General features: G+C 35.0%; 1 protein-coding gene and 1 pseudogene across 1 annotated transcript; one reads left to right on the plus strand and one right to left on the minus strand.

Annotated features, from left to right (window-relative positions):
- The first annotated feature begins 10,446 nt into the window (after positions 1–10,446).
- On the plus strand, positions 10,447–10,806 carry LOC143560526 (cysteine proteinase inhibitor 5 pseudogene; annotated as a pseudogene).
- A 4,031-nt stretch (positions 10,807–14,837) lies between these two features.
- Positions 14,838–19,411, minus strand: LOC143560523 (protein DETOXIFICATION 27-like). The gene is made up of 8 exons (XM_077048808.1): positions 19,096–19,411; positions 17,102–17,643; positions 16,679–16,765; positions 16,510–16,566; positions 16,167–16,405; positions 15,245–15,363; positions 15,005–15,094; positions 14,838–14,904 (listed from the first exon to the last, which is right to left on the minus strand). Exons 1-8 carry the CDS (start codon positions 19,351–19,353, stop codon positions 14,866–14,868), a joined length of 1,431 nt encoding a protein of 476 aa, XP_076904923.1. The 5' UTR covers positions 19,354–19,411; the 3' UTR covers positions 14,838–14,865.
- Positions 19,412–22,963: the final 3,552 nt, after the last annotated feature.

Below are 22,963 nucleotides of genomic sequence, written 5' to 3' on the forward strand. Positions count from 1 at the left end.
TCGAGTTGGCCGCTGTGCTCAGCGACAACCATGTCAGAGCAGGAACCCTGTTCCTGCGGGGAGCTGAGAAGACCAAACTCACCAAGACTGCCCCTGAACCAACAGAAACCAAACCAGAACCCTCAAACCGTAACAACCTCAAGCGCAGGCGCAAAGCCTATGCGCTTACCAACCCGCCCATTGCCCAGCAACCCATCTACCAACCTCCAGTTTACGCGCCTAACCCACTGTCAGCCTACCCAACACCTCCTATAGTCCACAACTATGCCTTAACCAATCCCGCACTCCCTGCCCTGCCACCTAAGAAACCTTACACAGGAAACCAACCCTTTTGCCCAACCTGTAGACTTCACCACCCAACCCAAACCCCGTGTCGTCAATGTAACCGATGTGGCCGCGTTGGTCACTCTGCTGAGTTCTGTAGGATCCTTCCCGCCAACCCAATTGCGCAAACACCACCAGTCTACCCGCAGAATCCACAACCAACCTACCAAAACCCACGACCCAGGTCGTGCTTTAACTGCGGTGATCCTAGTCATTTCCGGAACGCGTGCCCGAGACTACAAGTTCAGATTACACAAGCGAATCCGGTGAACCAGATTTCGAACCAAGTGACACGCGGACGAGCTTTTAACATAACCGCGCACCAAGCGCAAGCGAATAATGACGTAGTTAATGGTACATTTTTGCTTAACGGATTTTATGCTTCTGTACTTTTTGATACTGGCGCCGATCGAAGTTTTATCTCTCGCGCCTTCGAGCAGAAGCTTGCGCGACCGCGCAGCGATTTAAAAGAAAATTTTTCAGTTGAATTGGCTAATGGCAAAACTGTTTTAATTAACTCTGTGATTAAAAATTGCACGCTTAACCTTAACGAAAACGATTTTCTGATCGACCTCATCCCTATGCCTCTTGGAAGCTTTGATGTTATCATTGGTATGGACTGGCTCTCGAATAATCGCGCCGAAGTTATTTGCGCCAAGAAGTTGATTCGCATTCCTCGAGAAAATGGTGATCTTCATATCTACGGCGAAAAACCCTCCAGTGGTCTTAAGCTTATGTCTTGCGCCGAAGCCCAAAGACTCATGCGGAAGAAGTATGTTGCATTTCTAGCCCATGTGGTCAAACCTGCTGATGAAGGAAAGAAGAAGCTTCGCGATATCCCTGTCGTGCGTGATTTCCCTGAAATTTTTCCTGATGATCTTCCTGGTATCCCTCCCGCTCGTGAAGTCGAGTTCCGTATTGATCTTGTCCCTGGTGCTTCCCCAGTAGCTAAATCTCCTTACCGTCTTGCGCCCGCTGAGATGCAAGAATTGGCAAGCCAACTTCAAGAGTTGACTGCTAAAGGATTCATCTGCCCTAGCTCTTCGCCCTGGGGTGCTCCGGTGTTGTTCGTTAAAAAGAAAGATGGATCGTTTCGCATGTGTATTGATTACCGCGAGTTGAACAAACTCACCATTAAAAACCGGTATCCCTTACCGCGTATTGACGACCTCTTTGATCAACTCCAAGGTGCCTCTTGTTTCTCGAAGATTGATCTCCGCTCTGGCTATCACCAGTTGCGCATCCGCGATGAAGATGTTCCGAAGACTGCTTTTCGAACTCGTTATGGCCATTTTGAATTCTTGGTCATGTCCTTCGGTTTAACCAACGCACCCGCCGTTTTCATGGATCTAATGAATCGGGTGTGTAGGCCTTTCTTGGATAAATTCGTGATTGTGTTTATCGATGATGTTCTGGTGTATTCTAAGACCAAGGCCGAGCATGAGCAACATCTCCGGTTGGTGTTGCAGAAGCTTCGAACCGAGCAGCTCTATGCTAAGCTTTCCAAGTGTGAATTTTGGTCTGATGAAGTACAGTTTCTTGGCCATGTTGTAAATAAGATGGGTATTCATGTCGACCCATCCAAAATTGAAGCAATCAAGAACTGGATTACGCCATCCTCTCCTTCTGAGATCCGTTCCTTTCTGGGCTTAGCTGGTTACTACCGGCGATTTATTTCGAACTTCTCAAAGATCGCATTGCCTTTAACAGCTCTAACGCACAAAGGTAAACCGTATATTTGGGGCTCGAAGCAAGAAGAAGCCTTCCTATCGCTCAAGCGATTGTTGTGTGAAGCTCCTGTTCTTGCGCTACCTGAGGGTAATGAAGATTTTGTCGTGTATTGCGATGCATCCAACCAAGGTCTCGGTTGTGTTCTTATGCAACGAGGCAAGGTTATCGCTTACGCATCAAGGCAACTCAAGGTTCATGAAAAGAATTATACAACTCACGATCTCGAACTTGGTGCAGTTGTTTTTGCCTTGAAGATCTGGAGACACTACCTTTATGGTACTAAGTGTATCCTCTACACTGACCATAAAAGCCTTCAGCATATCTTTGATCAAAAGGAACTTAACATGAGGCAACGCCGATGGAACGAACTCATCAGCGATTACGATTGTGAGATCCGGTATCATCCTGGTAAGGCTAATGTGGTAGCCGATGCGCTCAGCCGAAAACCCTGCCAGCTTAACTGTATTTTTCCGCGCACGCATCTTCACTTTGCGCCGATTCAAAGCAACCTTGAATCGCGTATTCGTGACGCGCAGCGCGCATCCATCAGTAATGGTAACCTTCGCGCCGAGTTAGCGTGTGGCGCGGAAGCACACTTTGTCCCTAATCTGAGTGGGATTCTCTGCTATCTCAATCGCATCTGGATTCCCTTTGATGAGAATCTTCGCGCCGATATCCTGAGTGAAGCGCACAAATCTCGGTATTCTATTCATCCCGGCGCTGATAAGATGTACAAGGATTTGCGCATTACTTATTGGTGGCCCGGTATGAAAAAGGATATTGCTGTGTTCGTAGCTAGATGCCTGACTTGTTCTAAAGTAAAAGCTGAACACCAACGCCCATCTGGTTTGCTCGAACAACCAGAAATTCCTACGTGGAAATGGGAATGTGTAGCGATGGACTTTATTACCAAGTTACCTTTGACAGCAAGCAAACATGATAGCATTTGGGTAATAGTGGATCGATTGACTAAGTCTGCTCACTTTCTGCCCATTCGTGAAAACTACCGTGTTGAGCAACTTGCGCAGCTTTATGTCAAGGAAATTGTCTGCCGCCATGGTACTCCTTTGGGCATCATATCCGATCGCGATGGCCGTTTTATATCCCGCTTTTGGAAATCTCTCCAATCTGCGCTAGGAACTCGCTTGGACATGAGTACGGCATATCATCCCCAGACTGACGGTCAGTCTGAGCGAACTATTCAAACTCTTGAGGATATGCTCCGATCTTGTGTTCTTGATTTTGGAGGTAATTGGGATTCGCACCTGCCTTTGATCGAGTTCTCTTATAATAACAGCTATCATTCCAGTATCGGTATGGCCCCATTTGAAGCACTTTACGGTCGTAAGTGCCGCTCCCCGATCTGTTGGAGCGAAGTGGGTGAAACTCAAATCACAGGACCCGAACTTGTTCAAGAGACAACCGATAAAATCGCCAAGATCCGTGATCATCTGCTGACTGCCCGAAGCCGACAGAAGAGTTACGCAGATCGCAGGCGAAAGCCTCTCGAATTTCAAGTTGGTGATCTTGTTCTCCTCAAAGTGTCGCCTTGGAAAGGTGTTGTCCGCTTTGGGAAGAAAGGTAAGCTTGCTCCTCGATATGTTGGACCATTTAAGATTCTCGCGCGTGTGGGAAAAGTTGCCTACAGACTTGACCTGCCGCCCGCGCTCAGTAATGTGCATCCAACGTTCCATGTATCCAATCTCAAGAAATGTTTAGCTGACGAGAACCTTCACATTCCACTTGATGAAGTTCAAGTTGATGAAACTATGCATTTCGTTGAGAAGCCTGTTGAGATTATGGATCGCGAGGTAAAGCAAACCAAGCGCAGTCGTATCCCTATCGTGAAAGTTCGCTGGGAGTCCAAGCGCGGAGCCGAGTTTACATGGGAAAGGGAAGATCAAATGAAGATCAAGTACCCACACCTGTTCTCTGCGCAACCTACTTCGAGATAAACTTCGGGACGAAATTTCTTAAAGTAGGGGAGACTGTGACATCTGCCCTGATCCGACCCGACCCAGGTACCCGTTTCTCTGACCCGATCTCTTTCTTTTATGATTTAATATTTATTTATACTTATATTTTACTTTTAATAATAATAATGTATTTTCCTTCCCGCCTCTTTCTCTCTCTTTCTTTCCGCCGTCCCTTCCCTCTCCTTCTCTCTTTCCGCCTTCTTTTCCCTCTTGTCGCCGTCCCGCCCTTACGCCTTGTTTCCCTCTTTTTCTTCTAACTCTTTGCTTGTCCTTTGTTCCTTCCCGCCTAAGGTTGTCTGCGCAGCTCCACGCGCCAGACTCCCTTACAAGGAATCCTGCGTGAAGACCACCTGTTTCAGCGATTCGTGAGACGAACTCTTCTCGCAGCACGCTTAGGATTTGTAATTCTTCTCGCAGCGCGCTAAGAACGGTAGTTCTTCCCGCGACGCGCTAAGGATTTGTAGTTCTTCTCGCAGCGCGCTAAGAATCGTAGTTCATCCCTCGACGCGCGAAGAATTATAGTTCTTCCCGCGGCGCGCTAGGAATTTTAGTTCCTCCCGCGGCGCGCTAAGAAATGTGATTCTTCCCGCGACGCGTTAAGGTTGGTTCTGTCTGCCTTCGCGCTCGCGCACTTTTGCCTTCGCGCTCCAGCCTTCTCGCGCTATGTCTTGAGTCTTTTCTTCTGTTTAATCTAGCCGTTGCTTTTGTGTTGTCTTATCTTTTGTGCTGTTGACCTAATCTGCTTTATGTCTGAAAAGTTACTTTCGGCGCAGCATGCGCACCAACCCCATTGGTTGACAGAAAAAGTGACTGACATTATCTTTTGAGATCTGCTTTTTCCATGCTTGACCAGTACCTTTATCTGAACCGCCCATGCCTTTTTACTGTTCCCTGACAGCTTTATCTTGCCCCCTGCAGCTGCCATATCTTTTGATATCTTTTACTTGCTTTTGATATCTTTTGTTATCTTTTGTTTTGTCTTGTTCTGTTTGTCTTGGAACCTTTTCCCCTTTTTCTGGATTTATGTCTCCTAGGGTTTTCCTATAATTAATAGTATTATTTTTCCTAACGCTACGCACACAAAACACTTAATCTCTCCTGTTTTCCTTGCTCTCTGCCGCCTCCCTCTCTGCCTCCGTCTTCCTCCCTGTTCTGCCCTGCTTTTCCGGTAATATATATATATTATATATAATAATTTACTTATTAATTATGCTAACTTATAATCAAGACTTAAAACAAATCATTAAAACAATAATCTTTAATTATAGGTTAACTTGTGCTTGTTTAAAGTTGGTTCTTGCTTTATCTTACACCGCATCGTTTATCAAGTGAGTAATCTCGTACCTAATCCCTTTTTGCTTTTAATGTTTTGGGATGTTCATGTGTTCATACAAACTTAGAGTCTTAAACTTGTTTATGAGCTTTAGTCGCGCAGTATCCCATGTGTTGAGGACGTTTACTTGGCTGTTTATTTGTATGTGTGTATCATTAACCGCTTTGTTCGGCCTATTCCGCAGTTTTCATGGATCCATTAGATGAACACGGGAGACCTATCGTTTACGGTTTTCTTTGTTTACACTTGCACAGATGTTTTCTCGTTTTTGTGCTCAATTGGGAGCACGGATTGAACTATGAACTATGAGCTATGATCTATCTAGGCTTGATCACAATCTGATTGCACCCTTGTTAAACACCAGACATACACGTGTTGCGCGCAGATTTATTGTTATCTATGTATTGTATTAAACTTGATTTCTCACCAACACGCAAGTGTTTGACGTTTATTTTAACACATGTTCAGGTTTGCAGTAGCTGTTTTGGAGCTTGTGGACACATAGGACGTTTTTACTTTTGGACCTAGATTAAAATGTATCAAGACAAGTTATTGCTGTTCGAATATTTTGATTTATAATATATTGATTTATGTTGGTTTATTTATATCTTATGTATACGTTGCGCATGCGTGAATGAATATATTTATTAAATATTGACACCCAATAGTGTCACGAGTAATGAAACAATATGTGGCGCCCCGATGTATAATCCGCCTTTGGTCGGGGTGTTACAGAACACTATACTATTCATAGAAGGAACACTTTACTATCCATAAAAGGAACACTATACCTTCCATAAAAGGAACACTATACCTTCCATAAAAGGAACACTATACTTTATTATTTAATATCCATGTAAGGAGCTAGTCACTTCCCTTGACGATACGTGCAATATCCGAAGATCGTTCACGTACCGTCAAGCAATCAATCGTATCGATCACATATACCATACACGGCATACACATAAAATTATATCCTTTCGTTCATACTTTCTCACTTTCTTTTGTATTATCTTACTTTCATATCTTACGTTATAAAGAGCATTACGCCCTACATTCCTCGAGTATTACTAGGGCTCGATACCCTCTTCGTAACCATACAACCATACATTATCATTTCTTTCTTCTATTATCTCTATCATGTTCATACACATAAACGTACATAACATACTTACCTTATTCTTAGCGCTACAACCTGACAGTACGTGCAATATCCGAAGATCGTTCACGTACCATCAAGCAATCATTCATATATTTCACATTATCCATATAAGGCATACACTTATCTCTTAGCATAAGTGTATTAACAAACATATTGAGTATGCACACAGCCCCGAAAACGTAACACATAAATGGGGCTAGAAACTCACCTGAATTCTGCTTCTTTATCTGATAGCTGTAAATCCCTTCTCTATCTGAGCTCGGCTGACTGTACAAGTTACACGTATCAATACTCGCCTGATCTAATCTGGTGGCCTAGTAGTGGCTTACTTAACTTATCGCTTTTTAATTTATTTTCTAATCAAACTTAGCTCTAGGCGAAGTTAACCTTAGGCGAACTTAGCTGTAGGCGAAGTTACCAGCTAGGCGAACTTAGCTTTACAGCGAAGTTGCCATCAGGCGAACTTGGCTTCAGGCGAAGTTGTCATCAGGTGAAATTGGCCTCAGGCGAAGTTACCAGTTCGGCGAACTTAACTTTACAGCGAAGTTGCCATTAGGCGAACTTAGCTTGCAGGCGAAGTTCATCAGGCGAACTTAGCTTGCAGGCGAAGTTCATCGCGTTGAAGGCGAAGTTGCCCAGATGCAGGCAAAGTTACCCAGACAGCCGCTGTTCGGTTTCTTTCCAGCATTTTGTGCGTTTTTAACACCCTTGCTATGGTTCAATATCACCCACTACGCTTCCCGACCATCTTCGGTCGCTTATACACTAAAAAGCTTGGATCTTTAAACCTTAAAGGTCAAGAATCATACCTTTTTGAGCTTGTTTGGATCTTGTTTAACTTGCTAGCACCCTAATCGCTCTCTCTCGGTCCTGCCCGATTCTTCCCTTGGCTCGGTCGGCCGGCGGTATGTGTGCGGTGTGTGTGTGTTTTTGGAGTGTTAGGGAGTTTGGTGAAAATGAAAGATATTTTGGGTTTAGGGGATATTTATACCCCTGAAATCCCATGGACCTAAGGCCCATTCTCATTTAACCCATCTCTATTAATCCAAGTCCATAACCCACGTCCATTACCCGACACTAGCCCGACCCATACCAACTCCTATTCTATTATCTATTTCCAGATAACCCGAGTAAACTTTCCCTCTATTATTAAGTAATATAATTAATATTATCTTGAAATTTCGGGATGTTACAATAACTAGGGACAAAACTCATTGTGGAAATTCTATGTTATCAATTCGGTTTGTTATGATACGAAAATGGCTCCAATAACACTGATACGTTCGATGTAGTCGCGGTACAATGTTGTTTAGTCAGTTTCGATTCAGCTTGTTAAGGTTCCAGCACTCGATATAGCAACGTAAAGAGAAAACATAAAAAATAAAGTCGTAATATGCCCAAAAAAATATTAACATGTGTTTTACATCGATTGAAATTGTAAAATAAAATATTTATACCAATATGGTTAGTTTGAAGTCAATTCGGTTCATTTATGATATTATTTGAAATCAAATTAATTAATATCAACATAAAAAAGTTGATTTATTTATGTAGAAAATAAAATTCAAAAATCAGACACAAAAGTTGGAAACTAAAATCGTAAATAATTTTGTATAATGAAACAAAAATTACAATTTGAAGTTTATAATAAATTTATACTATTTAATAAATAAAGTTTTCTAAGTGACACATGTCATTACTATGTTGATCCTTACAAAATTTTCTCCTATCTCTCACATTAACGCCTTGTTATTGAGTTTTTTAACAAGGAAAGAAAAGGAAAGGAGAGGGAAAGATAAGAAAGGGAAGGGAAGGGAAGAAAAATTTTTTTAATAGGCGTGTTCTTGAGTTTGAAGGAAATTGGAGGAAAGGAAATGATAACTTATTGGGAAAAAACTTATCCTTAGTAATCATCCCATTTTTGGAAGGATAATTTATTGGGAAAAAAACATCAATTTAATCCCTTCTAACTCCTCCTACTCCTTTCCTTTTCATCCTAAAAAAACTCAATAACACTTATTTTTTAACTATCCTTAGTTTTCCTTTCCTTTCTATACTTTAAAAAAACTCAAGAACAGAGCGTAAATACATTTCTCTTTTTAATATTTCATTTTCAATTTTAATATATCCATCCTAATTCAAATGAATTAATATCATCATAAATATGTTAATTTGTTTAATATAAAATATATTGCATTAGTCATTAATATTAAATTTTTATAAATAGCCAATACGAAACGGGTGAGTTTCTTTAACCAATTAAAGTATCAAACATTGTTCATGTCAGAACAATATAAGATTAGAATGAGTTGTGATCCACGAGTTGGTTTAAAAAAGTTGTCATTTACAACAAAGTTTTGATATAGAAAATAACAAATAAACAATTTATGATTTATGAATTTTCTAACAACTTTTTATTTCCAAATTGCGTAATGTGTAATTTTTTTACCGTATAATATATCTTTATATATGCGATACATTTTTTTTTGTATTTCACATTATGTTATTATTACAAAATTTTACTTATTATAACCCGTGTGCTACACGAGTAACTAACCTAGTGCTACACTAAATAAAAGTACTCTAGATTTAGTTTCTCATATAGTCGTATCCAAATTAAATATATATTAATTATCGGGTCAAGTTATTCTATAAAAGGAAACAAAAATGAGAAGTATGAGAATGATTTCTAGCCATACAAAAAATCTCTTAAATTTTTTTTAAAAAAATAAATAAATAAATCATAACTAAAAAAACAAAAATGTTTCCACCGTCTTTCTCGTTATCTAAAAAAACAACACAATGTTAAGTGAAAAAAGTCATGTCTTTTTGTTTATTATTGTGTTTTATGTTTATTTTTGTCATTTATTATGTTTTTTTTCCTTAACATTGTGTCTTTTTTTTCTTTATATTGTGTTATATTACTCAACATTGTGTTATATTTTGTTCGGCATTGTGTTATATTTTGCGATGATTGTGTCTTTTTTAGTTATAATTGTGTATTTAGTTCATTTTCGCCATTGTGTATTTGATCTCATCATTGTGTCTTTTCGTCAATTTTTTGTATTTTTTTAACAGGAATGATGACGGAAACATTTTAGTTTTTTAATTTTTTCCTTTTTTATTTAGATTTTCAGTTATAATTTTTTTTGAATTTATTTTTAAGGAGTTTTTTGTGTTGTCACAAATCATTCTCACACTTCTTAATTTTGTCTCATTTTGTATTTTAACTTTACCCTAAAGCTATATAGAAAAATAATTGTTTTTATATATTTATAACCAAATAATATTAATTGTTATTAATGAGAATAGTCACAGAATAGTAACCAAGTTTCAAAAGTATTTCAATTAGGTCCCTCGTGAAATTTTTTTCTTAATCAGGTAACTAAACCTTCAAATCGAGACTCGTCGTATTTTTTGTTCGTCAAGAAAGCATGGAAGAGAAGATGTGAGAGCCAGGATTTGCAATATATGTAGTTCTATTTAAAAAATTAAATAAAACATTAATTATATTAAAAATTTGAGAATAAGATAATAAAATCCACATCACCACTCCTTATCAATACTAAAAATAAGATAAAAAGATTTATTCATTACCGGAACAAAACATGCCAAAAATACATGTTAAAACCTTTTATTTTAAATAAATATGAAAATTGAGTGACTTGATTGAAATACATTTTAAACTTGAATGGTCTAGCTGAAAATTTTTAAAACTTGATTACTATCGTACAAAGTTACCTCTTCTTATTTATCCATAGAGATAATAATTGTAACTAATATTCAACAAATGTTTAGAAGGAATCATAAGCATTTAATACTATGATATCTTGATGTGTAACTATAATTAATATTCAATAAATGTTATATACTTCTAATGTCCTTATTTAAACCACCCACTCCTTTTATTTACATAAACCATGTATCATACCAAAATGCCTAACCTCTTCGTCACAATTCTCATAGTCTTCTTCATTCGCAAACCCTCTGTCGCTTTAGGTGGCAGTTGGAAGCCAATTCCTGATGTGACTGACCCTATGGTGGTTGCTATCGGGAAGTTTGCCGTGGATGAACACAACAAGGAGGACAGCGCGTCTCTCAAGTTTAGTAAAGTCGTTAAAGGAGAGACCCAAGTAGTCGCTAGAACGAATTACAACTTGACCATCACTGCGGCGGATGGAAGCGCCGAGAATAATTATATAGCACTTGTTTGGGTCAAACCTTGGACTAAATTTAGGAAGCTGGTATCCTTCAACGGACCCATCGATGCAAAGGTTTAGGTTTTTTTATTATGTTTTTGAAACATGTAACGTTCGCAAGTGATTAAATGATACATGTCCATTTTCGTTTTGAATTTTCAATTTTCATGGCGTGTTTTAAGTTTATGATTTTAGGGTGTGTCGTAAGAAAATGAAAACAAAAAGGCAGTTGCTCAAAATTTCATGATTGTTTGGGGAAAAATAATCAACAGTGGATATGAAATAAATGGTTTAATTAATAATGTGGACTTTTGAACTGGTTTCACAAAGTGTTAAATACAACTTAAATCACCAAGCATAAAAAGGGTACTATTTAATATATTTTTATTATATATATTTTTTTCTCGCCAGCTGCTAACTACGAGCTCGCCACAAAACGCGGGCTGTAATACTAGTTTAAAACATATGAAAAATAGTGTTGATTTCACATGTTATATACACTTTACGTCCTTTTATAAATCACTAAGGGGCTGTTTGTTTACATCTAAATGGAACCATTCAGATGTAAACATCGGATTCATTCAGACTTTAAACTGTTTGGTTCCAAACAGAAAAATATCTGAAATGTTAAAATTAGGTCTGAATCATTCAGATTTATTGTTGTTGCTGAATGGGACAGATGCTCATTCAGATCTGAATGAACCAAACAACCCCTAACTCTCTTCACTCACATGCACCATGTAGGGCCGGCTCCGAGAAAGTAAAAAATAAAATAAAATAAAATTTGGGCCGAAGACGAAATTTTTTTTTGGCCTTAAGTTAAAGAAGTATTTTGTTGGGTTTAAACAATTTAAATTTTATATGTGTTTACTTGGTTATAATTTAGGTTGTGTAAAAAATTTTTGTATAAAAAAAAGGATTAAATATGTGGCACGTGGGACTTGAACCCATAACCTTTTGGTTAAGACTAATACCCTTTGCCACTAGACCAAACTATTGGTTATATAATTAAGTTTAAACATTAAATATACATATTGTATTTCATAAAAATACAATATAATTAAAAAATGGCAAGATTAAAATAAATTGTTATAAATGAGTGAACTACGCGCAAAAAACAAACCAATCTTCGTTTTAACCTTTCCTTTCTTTTAATATAGCAGCATCAATTTTTTAAAACTTCAGTAATATTTATGTACTATACTATATATAATACTAGTTTTTATTCCCCATGTATTACGAGGATTGTTTTATATTGTTTGTTCTAATATTTATTTATTTTTTGAATTTATATTTTTTTTATTGTATGAAAGTTAATAATATAATTATGGTTTGATGATAAATTGTTTCATAAATAAATGAGATGTTATAACCCGGTTTAAAAGCTATATGGTTTTAATGAGACCCAAGACCCGTTTATTTTATTACTATAAAATTGGTTTTTTTAATTATAAATAATATTTATGAAATTTAATAATATACCTATGGTTTGATAAGACCCACGACTCGTTAATTTTTTTTACTATAAGATTGGTTTTTTAATTTAAATAATATATATATATATATATATATATATCTTTTTAAATAAATAAGATATTAATTTTTAGTATATCCTATTTTATAAGATTTTTACATCAATAATTTGGTGAGAATAATTTTTAATTTAATGAAATGTTATAACCCATTTATGGAATATCTGAGTTTGGTAATACCCATATCCATGAATTCGGGTCAAATGCATGAGAAGGCTCTATTTGAAAATCAAGCAAATCTGGTGACTCCAAAAAAAAGAGAGTGATCACATCGTGACACGTAAAATTTTTATGTTTTCGTTATATATATTATTATAGATATACCTTATAAAAAAGTTATATATGTATATACAAAAGAACTATAACAGCCAAGTTATCTATGTGGTGTCACCATAATGGTTTATATGCTTCTTTCAAAGTATTTAGTATTTATATTTCATCTTGAATCACATGAGCATCTTTTTGTCTTATTATGTTTTTGTTGTTTCTTTTTCTCCTGTACTTTTTGTTTCTTTTTTTTTGTTTTTATATAATAAAGTTATAAAAAAAGATGTGCTTTTCTTTGTTTTTTGATTTATTATTAATAAATAGTTATAATTAACAATCATCTCGACTTTTAGTAGATCGTTCAATAAACACGCATATACATCAAACCAATAAACACATAGATACATCAAACCAAAACATGTATTATATACAAAACAATGAGTTTGTACAAAATAAAACAAAATATACAAATCTATAAAAACAGGGTATCGTCGAAATCGTCGTCTGGGGTCGTAAACGTCCATCATGAGCATCGACGTTTAATATAATATAATATAACATAATACAACATAACGTAACGTAACGTAACGTAACATAATATAACATAACATAACACAATATAATTATAATATAATACAGTATTATATTATATTACGTGCGCTACGGACACGGAGCTAAAAAAATGAAAAAGAATATATAAAAAATTGAGGTGGACCAATGGCCAATTTGGGGGGGGGGGGGGGTCAGTTAGTAAACATGCGCTTTGGTAAATCCGAGCGTTGTCGATCACGAAAATTGAGACGGCGAGTTTGCGTAAATTTGGTCGGTTTCCGTGAGGTTTGTTAGGCTACCAAAACTAAAACAAAAAAGATGTTTAGTCGGTTTCCTTAACGTTCGTTATGGTAATCGAAATAAAAACATAAAAAATCACGGATCAATATGGTGTCACCGAGTGGTTCACTAGAGCACTTGCTACACCAAAGTTCTAAATTATATATAGTAGTAATAACACACACTAATACACTATGACAACCTATAGAGGTGTAAAAAAGCTGATCCTAGTGAATATGTCATATAAGAAGATTTGTGTAATATTTCACACGCCATCTAGCATGTCATCTAACAACCTAGTATGTTATGTGTCTCCTTGAATCCCTATGCTATGCTTACGTCAATTTCTTACTTCCTTCTCACGGTAATTATTGCTTTCATTCATTAGGGTTATCGGGAGGGTTTGAAAGAGAGAACAGAGGGATGAAGGTCTTATATAGTGGCGGTGGCAGTTATTGTCTGAGAAGGAGGATCAGACAAGAAGTGGTTGGGTTTGATGGAGGAAAGGAGAGGCGGAGGAGGTTAGGGGAGATGGCGGAGGAGGCGCTGTCTAGGGGAGGTGGCGGAGGAGGAGGCGCCGACGAGGTGGCTGGTTTTGATAGAGGAAAGGAGAGGAGAGGAGATGAGATGAGATTAGGGTTTGAGGATAGGAGGGAAGTAATAATATGTATGAGAAGAGGTCAGAAGTGGTTGGACCATGTCTGCACCAAGAATTGGGCGCGCAGACGTTTTTTAATGAAACGTCTTCGGAAAAACAAACAGTCTGCAAAGGGCAATGTCTGTGCGGCACAGATAAAAGAGGTCAGAAAGAGCTTTTCATAAAAAACAAACACCACCTAACTTACTTGGGCTTAAGTGTATTACTAAGTGGGCTTCTAATTAATTTTGGGTTCCTGGTGGGAGTCGGTTATATATATTTACTTCATTACTTGTTTTGAGACATCTCTCAATCGCGAAATAGTAGAATACAAGAAAAAGAAAGGCGATTACATACATGTTACCATCATCATCTATATCAACAGATTCATCAAATGTCAATTCCTATTTCAATATCTCTGTCTAATACAATAAATCATTGTGTGTAACCCACAAATATTATATTATAATGATTCTGTTGGAAGTTAATCTTGAAACGGGTTATGGAGAAAGTTGAAGGAGCTAAGAGAAAGTATTTTCGTATGTTTATTTTGGCATGCTTATTTAAAATGGTAAATATATTATGAGTTTTTTAGTTTTCTAGAGTAAGTTTTTTTGTTTTGCAAGTTGTTAGTTTTAGTATAAATAGATGGTTAGAGTTTATGTAATTTTCAGGAGCCAAAAATATAATAAAACATAAAAAAAGTTGACTTTGGTTGAGATCAAATGTTATGTTCATATTCTTGGGCCTAATTTCCAACAAATTGCAATATATACAAGATTATCTTGATTTTGGAATATTTATTTGGAATCAAATACGTTGCTAAAAAGAAATAGTAGATACTTTTAGTCTTCACTTCACGTATCAAATAAATTATTTTAGAGTTGAATATTTTAAGACCACTTTTCTAGCCTGCATAAAAAATACAAATACATAATTATATTAGAAACTAATATAATGATTTTATAAAATTCATATAAATAAAACGAACAACTTAAAAATCAAGCATTACCTCCTTCTCCCAATCGCAACGAATGGTCATGATCCCTAATATGACCGTCTGTAACGCAGTTCCACCAAAAATCATTCCACCCCATATTCCCTGTTGATCAATATTCCACAACATTAAATTGATTTAAAATTTACATAATAACAAAAAAAAACTATAATTTTATAAAATGTTGCAAGCTGGTTTTATTATAAAACTGAATGAAATATGTAAAGGAAAAAAGATAAATAAGATATTCCATACCCCAACATCAAGATGTAAGACCAAGCCCAATACAACTCCAAGAGGTAGTCCAACCAAGTAGTACGAGCCCAAATTAATATATGCAACCCATGATTGCCATCCAGAACCTACCGCGACCCCTGTACAAGTAGCGCATATGTTGTTAATAAAAACATTGTAATTTGAGGGTCAAAACTAAAAAAGAAGTAACATCATTAGATCCCTGTTACTTTTAGGGTCGGTGACCCAGTGACAGAAATAAAGTCTCTTGACACACTCAAAGATTCTAAGTTTGAGCCAGAAAAAAAATAAAAGATATTTGTTTTCAAAAAAGAAATATATAACCCAATTAATAGAAAGTTGGATTGTCATAGGGTCAACAATCCATATATTCTGTTGTCAAAATTGATGCAAACTTCTAACTATAATGAATCATTACGTGGGGTCAGGAGGTTTTCCTTAAGGTTTTCTTTTGGAGTCCCAAGTTTAAATTCCGGCTCACATGCGTGATCAGAATATTGGGCACTGAGCAACACCACTGTAAAATGGATATGAACTTGGGTAGTTAATGGGGTTTGATAAGTGTTATGAAATTTTGGAAACAAACACCACGTTTAAAAACAAAAGGTTTAAAAAATACAATTTATTAAGGATGCTCCAATTCAACTTATGCTAAAAGTCTAAAGTTCCTTCACTTCACTTTCTTGTTAGGCTTAGAATGTTATCGTACAAAAATATACGACGGTACTATCAGAAAATATATTGTGTCAATCGAACATCCATCCGATGCATATACATATGAGAAGAGGAGAAGAAAAAATCTTATTTGTTTGAATTATTTCTCAAACTAATATGACTTTTCACATGAACTTAACCCTATATATATCACACATTAAAAGCAATTAACCAGTGTTATATACAAGGTGGTTTTCCAAGAGTTTACCAGAGATAACCGGTTGAACGCTGTTAAGAAGGATAGTAAAAGCTAACAGCCACGCCATGCTGTCAACCGCTTCAAGAACAACTGAGCTCGACGAAAATATTAGGGCAAACTTATCATGAAATGCAACTATTAATACACAGAATACAAGCCCGATGATGGACGAATGCAATATTGCCACAAATGTAGCATATTTCGCCCCATTGCCATTACCAGCACCGAGCTCGTTGGATACTCTTACTCTGTAGAACACAATAATATAACAAGTTATAGTTTTATTCATTGAGTAATTTGCATGCACACACTACATAGATATTAAGTAACATTGTTGTAAACAAAACCATACCCGATGCCTGCGAAAAAGGCAAGAGGAATCATCATTTCCCATCCGTTAATGTTCATACTGCATACATTTTCCAAAACAATGAAAGGTATTTAGTCTCTTAGTTTATAATCATAAATTCAACTATTTGTTAATTAATTTTTTATAAATTTAATAAGACAATAACTAATACCAAATCGATACAGCATCAACAGCAATGGTTGCATTCTTAAGAAATGCCGTCATTAGTATCAATACTCGATAATACCAGTTCTCCAAACTGCAAAACGATACCACATGATTCTTATATACCAGATATAAACACATCAAATCATTTACTTATTAATGGGTCGACTAAACGTGTCACACGAGTCCATATAACAAATTTAGCTGAAAGAGAAACAAAGTGAGTAGACAAAATTCTCTATTCAATAGACATGATCTCCTAAAGATTTCTTATTGGCGCTTAGATTATTATTATAAAAGTTTTTGTTAGGTTGTGCTAACAAAAAAAAAATTAAACTTGACCGGTTTAACCCAAACTCATTTTGACTCAATCGGGCTATCCTTTACCACAATGACAATGTATAATTTGAAAATTAGGGACGAGTTATACCAAAGCATGACACCTGAAGCAGCCGAAAGTTTCACGAACTCCCACAATCCGGAAAACGCTTGCATAGAGAAACCATTCCATGTCAAAGGACATCCTCCCAAAGCCGTATACGAAAACAAACAAACGAAATTCAACCACCACGAAATATCCAAAGCAACCACCGTCCCCACAATCCCGAACCCAAATACATTCATAAAGAGCCAAGTAAGCAAGACATGAATCCCGAGAATAACCAATGAAACCCATGCCAATATGGGAGTCTTGGTTTGGCTTTGCAAAAACCGTTGCACAGGGAACAAAAATGCAAATGAGAAGTGTTGCGGTATTAGCCAAATAGCGGCTAGTCCGGATAATTCAGCTACCTCGTCTGATTGACCTAACAGCTTTAAGATCGGGGTGGCGTATATGTAGAATGGCAATGTGACTATACAACATACTAATAGAACGATCCACGACCTTTGCATGTATATCCCAATCATGTTGTACCTTTTGGCCCCGAATGCTTGTCCGCACAACGTTTCCAGCGCGCTAGCCATTCCGAGCTACAAAAGCGAGGCTTTAATGTAAAGACATCTTCTTAGTAGCAAACTATCCCATGTGTAATCAATAAAAAATAAGATACATAAAAGGGAAACTTCACCAGTCACCAGTAATCATTTTTAAATGTTTAGCTATAATTATTAGAAGTATTTTTGTTACTTTAAAGTCACTACAACTTGCATTAGGTATTCCAATCGTATTTAATTATTTTATAAATGTTAAAAGTGGGCCAAAAGAGTATGTACAAATCTTGGTTATTAACATTTAAGTGATTATTGTTTTTTTTTTCAATTAACTTGAAGTAGAAGATAATAGTATATAAAAAAATCTATAAACGATATTAAGTTTTATAATTGTTTAACTTTAATTAAACTAAAAAATCATTAAATAGTAAATCAATTCATATATATTTCATGTGTTTACTTAATTTTAAATTAGTTTAATATTTATAAAGAAGATCACATTGATTGGGCTTCTAATAAAATTTGATTGACTTTAGTTTAAAAAAACCTAAAAATATAAATAATGTAAACACCACATGTGAAGGCATTAAGTTGATAAATCGTATTCGATTTGAATCAATAAGCAATCAAAGAAGGGCCAGCTAGTACCTACTCAATGCAATTACTTTGTAATAGAGTATTAAAATCTAAAAAAAATGTTATTGGAAATGATTGATTGATATGCTCAGATTTAATGTTCAACGGCTTTGATCATGAACTACTTTAATCAAACACGTGAATGACATGAACAATTTAAACATACTTTTCGCCACCGTAAACGAATCGTGCGCTACACAAACTGTTCGTATACTGTTTGATTGAAAATTTGTTTATGTTCATCCGTTTAATAAATGAGCGAACATGAACAAGGAATTTCGTTTTGTAAGCTTAACCTACGAACATGAACAAATGGCATGTTCTTTAATTGTGTTTGTGAGCGTTCGATAATGTGTTCCTATAGGTTCGTTCGTTAATGTTTGTTAATTTTCCGTCGGTTAAGTTCGTTTATGTCTAGGGTTGTCATAACATGTCAGATACGACACGATAAGACACGATGATCTGCAACACTAAACACAAACATGACATGATAACTAAGTCATTTTTTTCAAACACGAACACGAACCTGCTTAGTAACAGGTTAACATGTTAAGAACTTTTAAAGGGATTGTTTAAAGATACAATGAATAATACATTTGTAATGAAATTAAAAGTTCCAAAAGGAGAATAAAATGTTAATAATACATAATACATCACATATTTGAAATAAAAAACCACAAATCCATAACATATTTAAAACAAAAATCCATAGATTATTATGAAAAACAGTTCAAACCGAAATAATTTAATATCAAAATATTGAACATTCTTATTAACATTGTAATATTATTATGGATAAGTTTTTAGTGGTGTAAAAACAATTAACCTCATATTAAGGAAGCGAATAAAACATACAAGTAGTCCGAAGTTAAAACCAACGATGACGCCGGTGGAGATGGTGATGGCGGCAAGCTCCACGTCACCGAGGTGGCCGGCGAAGGCTTGAGTAACAACGTTCATGGAGAAAGAGGCTACACGGCTGAAGATGGACGGACCAACTATGTACCAAAGCTTCTTTGATTCAACCCAGAATCTTGATTTAGTGTTTCCGGCAGCTGGTGGCGGTGGTGCATGTAATAATAATCCATGGTTTAGTTCTTCGTTGGTGTCCATCGTCACGAATATACTTAATAAAGTTTTATGAATATATAATAAAGTTTTAGAGGAATAGATGTTACGTATGAAAGGCTAAAGTTGCCCATTTTGTAGACTGGTGGTTAACATCGAGCTAATCTTCCAGCTTCTAGAAATGTTTTTTTTGAGGTAAATATACAACCAACGAATTAATTAATACATCAATTGTTATTTCTTTTTTTTTTTTTTTAATTTGTAGTGTATTTTTATTTTTCTATATAGATATTTTTTTTTTCATTTTAAACTATATCGTTATCTTCTTTTATTAATCAACTCCATAAAATCGGTCAAGGGTGACGGCATGATATAACTTTTTTTGTTGTTTTCTCTTTTCCTTCTTTAGTATTGTAAGGTAAATATTTTGTCGTCTACACATATTTGATATATAAGTTTGCCAAAGAGCTTGGCTACAAGACACCTCCACCGAGGAGGGATGAAAGTCGTCGTTAGTGATCCGACGGTGTTGGGTGAAAGAGTCGTCGTTCAACGAATAAAAGTTATTATAAAGGAAACAGACTGGTCTTCTTTGAAAGTTAACATCTATGAGAAGGTTTGGTACCTTGATGCCAACTTTCGCCACCCGGGGTTGTGGTATGTTCCATTAGTTAGACTATTCGATGCATGTGAAAGACGATTTTGCAATGAAACTTTGATTTAAAGATGACCATATGTTCAAAATATACATAGTTTAGGGCATCTTCAACGGTGGAGGTGTTTTTATTTTCAAACGCCTCCAAATCATCACCATCTCCCCTCTTTTCTTTTATTGCTCTATCTTCTCTCTTACTTTTATCTCACAAATACTAGTTTGAAAATACAAACTTATTTCTTCTCTCTCCTCCACCTTCCACATAGATTACAAACACAATACAATCTTACCATTAGAGATGTTCTTTGAAGTATATGTGTGTTTTTATCAAATACTAAATATATTAAAAGGGGGGGGGGGGGGGGGGGGGGGTTCAATGGGAAACTTAAAAAAATAGGAAACTAAGGAACTATGCCTTTACATGTAAAAAAATAAAAATATAAACCTTAATTTCACATATAAAAAATTAGTTTTAACATAAACTTTTTTAGAAGTGTTTTTTTTTATAAATACATGTATATTCCAATAAAAAAATTAAATTTTGTAAAAAATATATTCTGTTTACCTATTTGTAGCTATAAAAAAATTTAATTCCCCAAACACATGATTCAATTTCCAAAAATTAAACCCTAATTCAAAATTCAGATAACTAAGCGAACAAATAACTTACAAACGGAGATAGAGGGGATTATGTGGATTTGTAGACGAACAACGAATCGACGATTCGATTATGAACAAATTTGAAGATGAAATTACAATTTAATTATTCAATTAACCATCCAGTTGATGATATAACACCTTCCAATTGAAGGCCTAGTAACGAACATGCCGATGATCGGAGAGTAAATTGTGAACGACGTGTAGCTTGTGACTATCCATATTTGGTGGAAACTGGAATGTTTAAAAGGCCCTGTTAAGTCGTCTATTGATGATGTATTGAATGATTGTAACGGACGGATTAAATGATTGTATTGAAAGCGCCGGAGTGTTGTATTGAAAGCGGCCGGACTGGAACCTTTGCAGGGATAGTCGTTGGAGAGTTAAGGATTGCATTTAATTTTAAGACGTTTTATAAAGAGAGAATGTAGGAGGTGAAATGACGTCTATATGTATTATATTATAATGTAATATAGATTATTAAAATCTAAACACTAAAAAAATCATATTTAATGTTCAACTGCTTTTGATCCTAACTTTAATCGAACACATTGTTTTATACTAATATTAAATATAAGCTCACGTAAATTACTTTAATCGAACACATATTAATAATATAAGCTCCTGTAAATTATTTGAAAGGTAGTCTTCATAACAAATAATTAATAATAGGTTAGCATATGCATATATATCCATAATCTATATAAACGAAATCATTAAAAGTTCTATGATTTCTCTATACATTCTTTCAAACCATCATATTGCATTATTTGTAAATGGAGGTTTTTAATGCATTTTACCCGAATTCACGGGTATGGGTCTTACCAAACACAGATAGGCCTTAAAAGGGTTATAAAAATTAAAAATTAACTCACCCAATTATTGATGTGTAAATTCTATAAAAATATGGATATACTAAAAATTATTATATGATTGTTTTTTAAAAAAAGATATTATTTATAATTAAGAAACAATTTTATAGTAAAAAATAAGCGGGTTTTGGGTCTCACAAAACCCAAATAACTTTTAATCCGGGTTATAACATCTTAGTTATTTGTGAAACCCTTTTATTATCAAACTATAAGTATATTATTAATTTTCTTACAATAAATAAAATTAGTCTCTAAAAAAGTATATAAATATTAAAAACGAATTATGTAAAACAGCCCCTATATCTTACATATGGTTATTATTATTTTGGTTGCATAGAAGATATTTTAACCAATTAAAAATTTCTTCTATTTTCTAATTACAACATGTTTTTGTCTCTCTGGTTTTTGATACCTTTGGCTACTTGGCACCGGAAGCTATCCGTTTCCTAACCAGGGTTCAACGGGTTGTGCATAGCAATGTGTCGACTCCAAAGGGGCAGGGGTATGTCTTTAGCAGGTTAGGGTTTGCAATTCAGAAAGGGGTGGCGGCGCAGCTTGTTGCCCGCCTACCTACTATGTTGATGTAATATCTATGTTTCTATATAATGAAAAAGGAAGTATTGGTAAATAGTTCATGTTTTTTTTCTTAACTAAAACTAATTAATACGGTAATTACAAATGATTATATTTTTATATATTATTCATTTATTTTATTTGGACGCAACTGCAACATTCATCGTTCTTCATCTCAATTTGTTTCTACCAATTTTAAAAAGTTTGTTGACAATATCCAAATACATTTGATTTAGCCTAAGTACTTGATTTTGTTGAGCAACTTCAAATCAAAGCTTCGCAATACCATCTTATCTACATATAATAAAATAGTGGATTTTTAAGTAACCATATCCACTTCCTTTTCATAAATCTCTTTAAATTGTCACATGACATTTTAACATTTTTTTTATTTTTTCCTTTTTATTAAAATATTTTTTATCAAATCTCTTTAATTGTTATGTAGCATTTTGACATTTTGTTTTATTTTTTTCCTTTCATTAAAATATTTTTCATTAAATATCTTTAATCTACCTATATATTATTTTTTTCTTTTCATTAAAATATTTTTCATTAAATATCTTTAATCTACCTATATAATACAAGAGTGGATTTTCAAGCAACTATATCCACTTACTTTTCATCAAATCTTTTTAAATTGTCACATGATATTTTGACATTTTTTTATTTTTTTCTTTCTATTAAAATATTTTTTTATCAAATCTCTTTAAATTGTCACATGGCATTTTGACATTTTTTTTTATTTTTTTCCTTTTTATTAAAATACTTTTCATTAAGTCTCTTTAAACTGACACATGACATTTTGGTAATTTTTTTCCTTTTCATTAAAATTAAAATTGAATTCATATATAGCGGGTTTTGTAAACAACCAGACTATATCAAAAGCAATTACATTTCC

This window comes from Bidens hawaiensis, unplaced genomic scaffold, assembly GCF_021521415.1.
Source record: "Bidens hawaiensis isolate Kalapana, Puna unplaced genomic scaffold, B.hawaiensis_p1.1 tig00020348_1, whole genome shotgun sequence".
Taxonomy (NCBI): domain Eukaryota; kingdom Viridiplantae; phylum Streptophyta; class Magnoliopsida; order Asterales; family Asteraceae; genus Bidens; species Bidens hawaiensis.